The sequence below is a fragment of the Heptranchias perlo genome, chromosome 2 (assembly GCF_035084215.1).
Source record: "Heptranchias perlo isolate sHepPer1 chromosome 2, sHepPer1.hap1, whole genome shotgun sequence".
NCBI classification, from domain to species: domain Eukaryota; kingdom Metazoa; phylum Chordata; class Chondrichthyes; order Hexanchiformes; family Hexanchidae; genus Heptranchias; species Heptranchias perlo.
Genome location: NC_090326.1, coordinates 43,406,564 through 43,419,084, shown reverse-complemented (window position 1 = coordinate 43,419,084; position 12,521 = coordinate 43,406,564). Strand labels below are relative to the sequence as shown.

The 12,521-nt window shown below is 42.8% G+C and overlaps 1 protein-coding gene across 1 annotated transcript in view; it reads right to left on the bottom strand.

The window, feature by feature from the left end:
* myripb (myosin VIIA and Rab interacting protein b) overlaps positions 1 to 12,521 on the bottom strand; it is a 559,045-nt gene that overhangs the window by 19,243 nt on the left and 527,281 nt on the right. The window contains exon 12 of the mRNA XM_068001808.1: positions 3,629 to 3,814. Coding sequence (XP_067857909.1) covers positions 3,629 to 3,814 — 186 coding nt within the window. The remainder of the gene's footprint in view (positions 1 to 3,628; positions 3,815 to 12,521) is intronic.

Below are 12,521 nucleotides of genomic sequence, written 5' to 3'. Positions count from 1 at the left end.
GTACTCATTTCAAAAAAAGAACTTACATTTATATAGTTGCTTTCATATCCTAAAGTACTTCATAGCCAATTGCTTACTTTTGAGATGTGGTCACTGTTGTTATGTAAGAAAATATGACAACCAATATGTGCACAGCAGGGTCCCACAAACAGCAAAGGGAGGTATGACCAGTTAATCTCTTTTTGATGTCATTGGTTAAAGGACACTGGAAGAATCCCCCTGCTCTGCTTCAAACAGTGCCATGGAATAGCTTATGTCCACCTGCGTGGATAGGGCCTTGGCTTAACATCTCATCAGAAAAAATGGCACCAACAATAGTATAGCACTCCCTCAGAAGTGCCAGCCTAGATTATGTGTTCAGGTCCTGAAGTGCGGCTTGAGCTCATGACCTTTTGAGTCAGAGGTGAGAGTGCTACCACTGAGCCAAGGCTGACAGAACAATCATGATCGTACTTCAAAGTAATTCATTATGTGTGGAGCAATTTGGGACATTTCTGAGAGACGAGATAAAGAGTTATATAAATGCAAGTTTTTTTTTCATTTTATAAATAATACTTAGATGCCAACCTAGGCAGCCAACAAAAGCTGACCAACAGTTTCAAAATATTGACAACCTAAAAAAACTGACACTCAAAAACAGCCATTAGTAACATCTATGACATGTGAAAGCAAGTAATTACACTGAAAGTGCAGTGTACGACAGGAGATTATCAGTAAAGTGTGGTTATACCTAATATTCCTTCACGTTAAGTACATGAAAGCCTGAAGGGAGATTATAAATTTCAAAGACACAAGGGGGCCAGAATTTGCTGCCAAAATAACAGCGAGTTTAATGTGCACGTTGTTATTAATGTGTAAATCGATCAGCAACTTGTGGCGAGGAAGAGATACCCTGTGAATTGTGAATCACCACAAGTTGTTGGGTGATTTGTGCCGCTCCAATGTTAGCTTTGCGAAAACAGCAGCTCGCCCTCAACTTCCTCGTGAATTTCAAAAAATTGCTGCATTTGCATATTAATTGCATATCAAACTCATCTCAGAAAGTTAGGGCTGGTACTTAACAGCATACCTTTTTAAGGATGAGATTTATATTCCTGCAATGCCATTCAACCTCTCCGGCCCAGAAAAGGAACAATTGAAACTGTGGAGTCTCACTCCTACAGGTAGTAAATTGCTGCTAGAGATTTTCTAAATTTAAACGTTAAAATTTTAAAAAAAAATCTTACTTTTACTTTGTGTCTCTTTTTTCTCTCTCTCTTAATCCAATCTTTCTTTTCCTCTCTTTATTTCTGTTTCTGTACCTGATTCAACTCTAATTCACCCTCCTTCTCTGTCTTTCCTCTGTTTCTCTCTCAATCCTTAAATCTCATTAGTTAAAGAGATAGACTGTTGGTCCCGTTATTCACCAAGGTGCCAGATGGCCTCTTGACCTCGCTGTGCCGTTATCAGCTCGCCCTTCCAGCAACTAGCAGGGCAAAACATTTTCGAGCTGCAGCAAATTCTGGGCTGAGATTTCTTTCCTAGGGGGGAGGAGTCTGGGGACATGCTTTCACCGCCACAGAAAATTTAGGATTTTGGACACTTTATTCGGTACAACACCATTCCAATTGAACAAATTCATGAAGGTGCTACGCACAAGTGATGGTGCTGCTGAATGAGAATTCTGCCACATGTTGATGAACTGAATGCAAAAAGCAATGCCTAACAGGGCCGATAGGGATCCTCTAGCACATGCTGCCATGCATCTGCCTATTCAAAGCAGCTACATCTTTATTTCTGCTATGCAATGCTTTCAATTGTTCGGTTTTGAAGTGCATGCATGAACAACGAGATCTATGGGTTCAAATTCGCCATTCTTTGAAAGTGTAAGTGCAAATAGGTAAAGCTATTAAAAACAGCCCGACTGCATTTTGGGATTTTTATATAGGGGCACAGAGTACAAGAGCAAAGAGGCTATGATAAGTTTGTACAAGGCAATAGTTAGACCACAGTTAGAGCACTGTGTAATATTTGTGGCACCCCACTGTAAAAAGGACATTAAAGCCATAGAAAACGTACTGCACAGGATGTTCCCAGGGTTAAGACGACAAACCTGAGATACTGGTTTGGGTTGTTACAAATAAAGCATCCATTTTAGGTCTTCAAAATAAATGTTCATCATTATGATACTTTTAATGGGAAATCCCAGATGTATGGTTATAAGCATTTGCTATAGAACTGGCGGCAGTTTTAGAGTTATGATTCCCATTATTTTGCATTAATTTTCCTGAGAAGCTTCACTCTGTATTAAAAACAAGAACATTGGTGTGGCCTAGTGACGTGAGCACTACAATGAAGGTCTCAAAATCAAATTCCTAACTTGACTGAGTTCATACTCCAGTGCTCCATTCCCATGAGAACTAGACTAATTGACAAGGTTTTAACTCCAAATGGGACATGGGGAGGAAAATGGGAATTCATTTAATGGGATTGTAGCCTTATATGTATCCATCTCTCTGTTTCTTCATGGTCTCTTTCCATATAATCTGCCTACCTTCCTGAGTGGGAGAGGAAGAATAGAAGATATCAGCATAGGAGAGTCACAGAAACAGTAAAAGAGAAAGCAGAATGAGAAATGGAAGGAGAGAAACAAGGAGGGGCAAAGAGACTGGGGATAGAAACAATGTGAAAGCAAAAAAAAATTATGAATATTGTGGTATAATCTAAGATTAAAATATATTTCTATGTGTGTAATTGAAAATAATGAAAAACATGAAAGCAATTCCATTGCTTCTGTGCTTTTTCTTGGTGCACTTACACTCATTTATATATCGGAAAATTATAGAGAAAACTGAAAACAGAGAGGAAAAATTTTATATTCTGGTCTAGGCTAATCGGGATGGAGAAGCAATCATAATCTGACTTCTTCAGTGACAGTTTGCTCATCTTATGTGGTTCACTGGGTGAGGGGGAGGAAGAAAGAAAACTAGTTGCAGAAGGGCCCATCCCCACATTTTTCAAGTACACGGTGGCAGGGAAAGTGCTTATGAGCAAATACTGGAGTACTTGGTAATTTTCAGTCAAGAGCCCATCCAGAAAAGTCCCAGGCTGCTGTCCCCTATTTGATGTATTGAAATCAGATCGTGGATTGATGTTCATTATTACAGAAGATCAGCTTCAAAGTATGTAGAAGTAAGGAATTTAAAAAATAGATTATCTGGTCCTTATCTCATTGCTGTTTGTGGGATCTTGCTGTGCGCACATTAGCTACATCACAACAGTGACTTCACTTTAAAAGTACGTCATTGGCTGTAAAATGCTTTAGGACTGCCTGAGATTGTGAAAAGCACTATATAAATGCAAGTTCTTTCTTTCTTTAAAGTACCACATCCAAAAAGGTGTTGTTTTTTGTGCAGGTTGCTGATGTGGTCAACACAAGCCCCTTTTGTCCTGATGTGTATGTTTATGCAAGAGCTCTGACCTCTAATTTATTGTTAATTTCCAATTTTGTATCCATTACCTTTCTCTTCTAGTCTAGCTGGAAACATTATTGTTAAAGTATACTTTAGCAATGTCCAGATAAAGTCCCAATTACTAAACTGCACCGGCTAACTGTACCAAAAATCTAACAAATCTTTACTGCCCTTACATTTTCCTCTAGTTTAGAGAGCTGCTCTTCAAGTTTCACTGCGTCCTTTCCTGTAGGAATTCTTCCTGCACATGACTCTGACAGGGAATCACTTTCCCCTGTGGCCTCTCCAATCAGATCCTCCGTGGCATTGATGACTTTCAAGGCATCTGTTGTGATGTTGCAGAGAGAGATGGCAGAGTACTTCTGTTTGGTTAGAACACAAAAAGGGACAGAGAGATATTAGTAAATAAATGTAAGTTAGGAAAGACTAAGTTAAGAAATTAAATGCATCCACAGCCAAACAAACAGAATGTAGGAATGTTCCAAGGCAGGATTGTGAACTGGTGCAGTCCAGGCTGGTATTTGAAAGCATGCACACTGATTAAAGTTTAGTATTTCTTTTGTGGATTAATGTATAGTTTATAGTGGAACATCCCACTGGAGCAAAGAACTCTGTTGTTCTTCCATATGGCAATGACTGAATTCAGATGTTACAATTGGATTAAAAAAAAATCTCAATTCTCATGAATTTTGATTTTGGTATAAGTGTATGAATCATAGTAGAATCACAGAAGGGTTACAGCACAGAAGGAGGCCATTTGGCCCACAAAGTCCGTGCCGGCTCTATGCAAGAGCAATCCAGCTAGTCCCCTCCCCCCACCCCCCATCCCTGTAACCTGTAATTTTTTTCCTTTCAAGTACTTATCCAGTTCCCTTTTGAAGGCCATGATTGAATCTGCCTCCACCACCCCCTCGGGCAGTGCATTCCAGATCCTAAACCATTCACTGTGTAAAAAAGTTTTTCCTCATGTCACCTTTGGTTCTTTTGCCAATCACCTTAAATCTATGTCCTCTGGTTCTTGACCATTCCGCCAATGGGAACAGTTTCTCTCTATCTACTCTGTTTAGACCCTTCATGATCTTGAATATCTCAATCAAATCTCCTTGCAGCCTTCTCTGTTCCAAGGAGAACAACCCCAGCTACTCTAGTCTATCCACGTAACTAAAGTCCCTCATCCCTGGAATCATTCTGGTAAATCTCTTCTGCACCCTCTCTAAGGCCTTCACATCTTTCCTAAAGTGCGGGGGTGCCCAGAACTGGACACAATACTCCAGTTGTGGCCGAACCAGTGTTTTATAAAGGTTCATCATGACTTCCATACTTTTGTACTCTATGCCTCTATTTATAAAACTCAGGATCCCATATTCTTTTTTAACCGCTTTCTCAACCTGCCCTGCCATCTTCAACGATTTGTGCACATATACCCAAGATTTCTCTGTTCCTGTACTCCTTTTAGAGTTGTGCCCTCTAGTTTATATTGCTTCTCCTCGTTCTTCCTACTGAAATGTATCACTTCACATTTTTCTGCGTTAAATTTCATCTGCCACGTGTCCGCCCTTGCCACCAGCCTGCCTATATCCTCTTGAAGTCTATCACTATCCTCCTCACTGTTCACTACCTTTCCAAGTTTTGTGTCATCTGCAAATTTTGAAATTGTGCCCTGAGCACCCAAGTCCAAGTTATTAATATATATCAAGAAAAGCAGTGGTCCCAACACCAACCCCCTGGGGAACACCACTGTACACCTCCCTCCAGTCCGAAAAACAACCATTCACCACTACTCTGTTTCCTGTCACTTAGCCAATTCTGTATCCATGTAGCTACTGCCCCCTTTATTCCATGGGCCGCAACCTTGATGATAAGCCTACCGTGCAGCACTTTATCAACGCCTTTTGAAAGTCCATATACACCACATCAATTGCATTGCCCTCATCTACCGTCTCTTCAATACAAAATTCTTACAGGGCTCAACAGGGTAGATGCAGGGAGGATGTTTCCCCTGGCTGGGGAGTCTAGAACCAGGGGTCACAGTCTCAGAGTAAGGGATAGGTCATTTAAGACTGAGATGAGGGTGGTGAATCTTTGAAATTCCCTACCCCAAAGGGCTGTGGAGGCTCAGTCTTTGAGTACATTCAAAAGAGAGATCGATAGATTTCTAGATATTAAAGGCATCAAGGGAAATGGGGATAGTGCAGGAAAATGGCGTTGAGGTAGAAGATCAGCTTGATATTGTTGAATGGCGGAGCAGGCTCGAGGGGCTGGATGGCCTACTCCTGCTCCTATTTCTTATGTTCTTATGTTATCTCATCAAAAAACTCTATCAGGTTAGTTAAACACGATTTGCCTTTAACAAATCCGTGGTAGCTTTCCCTAATCAATCCACACTCGTCCAAGTGACTGTTAGTTCTGTCCCGGATTATCGTTTCTAAAAGTTTCCTCACCACTGAGGTTAAACTAACTGGCCTATAGTTGCTGGGTTTATCCTTACACCCTTTTTTGAATAAGGGTGTAACATTTGCAATTCTCCAGTCCTCTGGCACCACCCCCGTGTCTACAGATGTTTGGAAGATTATGGCCAGTACCTCCGCAATTTCCACCCTTACTTCCCTCAGCAACCTAGGATGCATCCCATCCGGACCGGGTGACTTATCTACCTTAAGTATAGCTAGACTTTTTGATGCCTCTTCTTTATCAATTTTCAGCCCATTCAGTATATCAACTATATCTTCCTTTATTGAGACTCTGGCAGCATCTTCTTCCTTGGTAAAGACAGATGCGAAGTATTCATTTAGTACCTCGGCCATCCCCTCTGCCTCCATGAGTAGATCTCCTTTATGGTCCCTAATCGGCCTCACCCCTCCTTTTACTACCTGTTTACATGCCTGTAGAAGATTTTTGAATTCCCTTTTATGTTGGCTGCCAGTCTATTCTCATACTCTCTCTTTGCCCCTCTTATTTCCTTTTTCACTTCCCCTCTGAACTTTCTATATTCTGCCTGGTTCTCACTTGATCTGTAGCAAAACCTTTACAGACATTTTGTAATAACGGATTGCCTCTTGTTCTAGCATCCCTATAGTCTAATTTTCAGAGTGGCAATTTGTCCAATTTTCAGATGACTGTACTGGGCACAGTCAATCCCTGATGTGTGCATATAACAGTAGCAATCTTTATTTTAATGAGGAACAAGGTAAAGTTACTTGTAAATTCTAACTGTTCCTGGTTGTCCAATCGCAAAATGAAATCAGTGTTAAAGCAACTCAAAGATGTCCATAACACTATTTCAGACTGTTTTTTAATAAATTAAAACCAAAATCCTCTCATATGCTGAAGTCTTGTGAGACAGGCCTCCATGTTGTTTCCCCACAATCTAGGCCTAGGTTTAATTTAAAAAAACAGCCCATCTGGCTAATAATTACTTGCATAGCTGGATGTCTTTTTTTTTATTCGTTCATGGGATGTGGACGTCGCTGGCAAGGCCAGCATTTATTGCCCATCCCTAACTGCCCTTGAGAAGGTGGTGGTGAGCTGCCTTCTTGAACAGGTAAGGGTTAACATGGCTATACTAACCCTTACCATCAGTAAGTAACGTCATTTCAGAGATAAAAATGCTGAATAACATTATCAGTAAATCTAAATATAGTGTGTAAATCCTGACTACCTACACTAGAAAATAGTTGGTATGGAGACCCTGGCTTATTATTGCCAATAATAAGGCTGTGACAAATTTCTGTCATTAGTTCCTACAGTTATTGAAATAGTTAATGATAAAAAGGAAGCTGTCTTCCCGTACAAAATTCAACATGGAGAATCACAAACACGAGGGACGATTTTAACTCATCCGCCCAGCATAAACGGGACGGTAGCAGACTGAAAATGGCATTGAGTCATTTACGTTGGCGCTCCGGCTGCTGCCATCTCGGGTAGGGTCCTGAAAAGGGCTGCCAAAGCACCTGCTTGTTTCAGGTGGAAGGCCATTTGTAATATATGAATTGGGATTTGTGTCATACACTGGACCCCGATTGAAATTGTGAGGTGCAAAAAGATGGAACGTGCGTGTGCCAGGCATTGGGTGTTTCTTAAAAAAAAACTCCAGCCTGTCCGAGGCACAACCCCATCGTTCACCTCCCCCCCGCCACCCCAGGTTCCAATTGTTAGCCGACAGTGCAGGGACCTGATGATTTCCCACCCTTCCACATCCGGTGAGCTGTAGCGGGTTACCTGCTTGATGCCCACAGCTTGCTGGTGGCATGTAAACGAGGCCCGGACTTCAATATGGCTCGGGCTTCACCCGGCAACAACAGGCAGGGGATGGGTGCATTCTGCCCGCTGTCTGCCCATTATCTGCCTGAAGTTAAAATCATCGCTACCATGGGAAAGCAGCCAATGCATTTGTTCAGAAATCAGTCAAGTCAAAAAGTGCTTTTGTTGGCTGGAGCAACTTATTTGAAATGTTAACATTGGAAAATTGACAGTCAGTGGAACAGATGATTCTCTATCTCTAAGAATACTGAACCATTAGAGGAATCCATCACCGGGACAAAGTTCCATTTAGGAGTAATGTTTGTAGGAAATGACAAAATCCAGACAGTAATACTTCATCTCACAAAAGTAAGATCTGTTAATTCTCACTTGGTTATTTTATTTCGAAGAAATGCCTGTAAAATAAATCATGTCTCCGAGTATAAATCAAAGCCTAGTTCTGCTACAGCTCCATAGCTGAAACAGAATTTGTGTCGACCACATACAACATCTCATCTAGAAGGTTTACCAAGAGCCAAACCGAACTACTTTATCCAAAAGATAAAGCCGGCTCTGAAAGGAGCACATTCCGACAAGGATGCATTAACCCTTTGTGGACTAATTATAGTTTAATAGTTTCTTAAAACTATTGTGGTATTTCAGTATCTTGTATATTAGGTAATCTGACAAATACCTTTAGCCTGTATGCATTGGCCTGATGGTATATTATTTTTCAACTAAATACTGTGACAGTGAGATAATCCCATGATTAGAGGATAATTGTTAATACCATGTATGCTAACCCATACATGGCAAGTCTTTGGGTACAGGTTTTGGTTCACAGGGGGTTCTGTCTGTTTCCGGAAAAGGCTGTGGATCCAAGGGTGTTGGGAAAAAGCCTGAACTGTAACAAAAACCTTATGCCCCGATGTGACCAGTATTAATAAAACACACCATGTTATGGTGTCAAAATATTTGCTTCAAAGATCCCTTATTGTCTGAATTTTAAAACATCCGCACACAAGAAATATACAATTTTTCACCCAATGTCCATGAGTGGATGTTTACTTCATTGACTTGCTTTTTTATGCAAGTGGAAGTGGAAGTTTCCAGATCAGGTGCATCATGAGCGATGATATTAGCTGGGAGCCGGGAACCCAGTGCATGTGTAGATATTCGCGTGGGGAGCCCGGAAGTCAAGTGAATGCATCGCAATCTGCGATCGCAACTCAACTGAAGGTCAGTATTTGTGCTTCCAGGTTTCCCATGTGCCAGGCAGCCAGATTGTGTTGGGATCGAATCGGAGAACGGGGAGGGAGAGAGAGAGAGAGAGATCGTGGGCCATGGAATAAATCAGAGGGGGAGGTGGGGGATGTGGATGATATCGTGTGAGCCTTGGAGAAGATCGGTGGGGTGGGGGGGGTCCACCATCGGGGGGGGGGAAGGTCCACCATCGGGGAAGGGATTCCTCCATCGGTGGGGGGGGGGGGAGAGAAGGGCCAGCCAATCAAAGGGGGGCCGATTTCGTCAGGTGAGCTCGTTGATCCTGGATGAAGCACTCTTGCTCCTCCGGGCCCATAAACAGTGCTATAAAGGCACTCACCTCGCGAATCCGGCCCTTCTCGCCTGCTTTCACCTGACGAGAATTGGAAGCGATGGGAAACTCGAACAGGTAAGATAAAATTTGTTTGACATTTCTAATACACAAAAAGTTAAGTGCAGCAACTATTGCAATGAGGTACATTGTCCCTTTAAACATCGGCCCGCCGGCTTTAAGTGGGGGCGGGACTTTCGACTTTCTGTTGCGTGCAGGCATCCAAACAAATCATTTTTACTGCCCACCTGCCCCCAACCCACCCATTCTTGGGGGTTAAAATTACCCCCATGGAATCAGATGCATTTACTATGGTCTTACTGATCATATACATCAGGCTCTATATTTGACTGCCAACAAAGAAACATTTTCATTCCCTGCGTACATTGTGTCCTTTTTAAGCAACATTTCCTAATTACTGCCCATTAGCACCAACAGTATTTCGCTCTTAAACTCTGTATGCAGTTTTGGACACTGTGCAAATTTATTTGGGCATTCCTAATTTCTAAAGGAACCAGCTCAGGGAACAATAAAAACGATTTCAGGGCTCACAGAATGGAACTTGTTCCTATTGGAGAAAAGATTTTAAAATGGGACATGGTACAGATCTTAAATTCTAAGAGGGAACAATCTCTTGCTGCACCTTAGGCTACTGGATCGCCTGGGGCCTATGAATACAGGAAAAATCAGACAGGGAGGAGTGTCTGATTTACGGCACCTAATTTACCATTCATTTAAAGTAATGGACGGAAAACTGGGCCGGCTCCCTTCTGGGTTTGTGCTGCTTCTCTTAGATCTGTATCAGGTCCTATTTTAAAATCTTTTCTCCCATGAAAACAAGCTCCATTCTGTGAGCCCTGAAATCATTCTTGGCACAGGAACAGGGAAATCTGCCCCATGGATGGTGTAGTTACGAAATGGTTATTTAATTTTGTGTGCATTTATACTGTCCCAGCAAACTGACATCGAATTGCTCCCAAATTTGCTTCAGGTTTAGAGAGCTGATTCACATTCCGTTCTTCCAAAACCTGATCTAACTTCCCAGGTTTAAATTGCTCTGAAACCTGTTCATGTTAATGTGCCATGATACATACATTATGTGACAGCACTCGTTTCCTACATCTCGAGGGGGCAATAATCAATTGTTGAAAGATTTTGATCCCATTTACACTGCAGCCTGGGACCTGAAAATTGTACACAAAACCCCCAGCTACTTCACTTCAGCAACTCCAGTGCGATCTGCCTTAAGATCGCTGGCCTTGATTTCGATTTACACACCAACTATGGTATCACAGCGCAGTGGAAACCAACTTGCTGAGACGTTGAAGCAAGTGTGTAAATTGTGTAATTCGCAGAATTAGAGTAAGCAAGTACAAACTTAACAAGCATCGAGCAAGATAACTACTGAAGGGATAAACATAATAATTTTTTTAAAAATTCATTAATGGAATGTGGGCACTGCTGGCAAAGCCAGCATTTATTGCCCATCCCTAATTGCCCTTGAGAAGGTGGTGGTGAGCAGCCTTCTTGAACCGCTGCAGTCCGTGTGGTGACGGTTCTCCCACAGTGCTGTTAGGAAGGGAGTTCCAGGATTTTGACCCAGCGACAATGAAGGAACGGCGATATATTCCCAAGTCAGGATGGTGTGTGACTTGGAGGGGAACGTGCAGGTGGTGTTGTTCCCATGCACCTGCTGCCTTTGTCCTTCTAGGTGGTAGAGGTTGCGGGTTTGGGAGATGCTGTCGAAAAAGCCTTGTCGAGTTGCTGCAGTGCATCTTGTAGATGGTACACACTGCAGCCACAGAGCGCCGGTGGTGAAGGGAGTGAACGTTTAAGGTGGTGGATAGGGTGACAGTCAAGCGGATTGTCCTGGATGGTGTCGACCTTCTTGAGTGTTCAAGCTGCACTCATCCAGGAAAGTGGAGAGTATTCCATCACACTCCTGACTTGTGCCTTGTAGATGGTGAGGAGTCAGGAGGTGAGTCACTCGTCACAGAATACCCAGCCTCTGACCTGCTCTTGTAACCACAGTATTTATGTGGCTGGTCCAGTTAAGTTTCTGGTTAATGGTAACCACAGGATGTTGATGGTGGGGGATTCGGCAATGGTAATGCCGTTGAATGTCAAGGGGAAGTGGTCAGACTCCCTCTTGCTGGAGATGGTCATTGCCTGGCACTTGTCTGGAGCAAATGTTACTTGCCACTTATCAGCCCAAGCCTAGATGTTGTCCAGGTCTTGCTGCATGCGGGCACGGACTGCTTCATCATCTGAGGAATTGCGAATGGAACTGAACACTGTACAATCATCAGTGAACATCCCCATTTCTGACCTTATGATGAAGCAGCTGAGGATGGTTGGGCCTAGGACACTGCCCTGAGAAACTCCTGCAGTGATGTCCAGGGACTGAGATGATTGGCCTCCAACAACCATTACCATCCTCCTTTGTGCCAGGTATGACTCCAGCCACTGTTGAGTTTTCCCCCTGATTCCCATTGACTTCAATTTTACGAGGGCTCCTTGGTGCCACACTCGGTCAAATGCTGCCTTGATGTCAAGGGCAGTCACTCTCACCTCACCTTTGGTATTCAGCTCTTTTGTCCATGTTTGGACCAAGGCTGTAATGAGGTCTGGAGCCCAGTGGTCCTGGCGGAACCCCAAGTGAGCACGGTGACCAGGTTATTGGTGAGTAAGTGCTGCTTGATAGCACTGTCGAAGACACCTTCCATCACTTTGCTGATGATTGAGAATAGATTGATGGGGCGGTAATTGGCCGGGTTGGATTTGTCCTGATTTTTGTGGACAGGGCGTATCTGAGCAATTTTCCACTTTGTTGGGTAGATGCCAGCGTTGTATAAATATAAACATAGTCAACTAAATCACGTACAGAAGATGTGGGGAAGGCCAAAACTAGGGGCCATAAATGTAAGATAGTCACTCATAAAACCAATAAGGAATTCAGGAGAAACTTCTTTACTCAGAGAGTAGTGAGAATGTGGAACTCGTTACCACATGGAGTATCATTGTAGGTACAGCACTGAAGGAGGCCATTCGGCCCAACCTGCCTGTGCCAGCTCTTTGACAAAGCTGTACAATTAGTCCCATTCCCCTGCTCTTTCCCCATAGCCCTGTAACTTTTTTTCCCTGCAAGTATTTATCTAATTCCCTTTTGAAAGTTACTATTGAATCTGTTTCCACCACCGTTTCAGGCAGTGCATTCCAGATCATTACAACTCGCT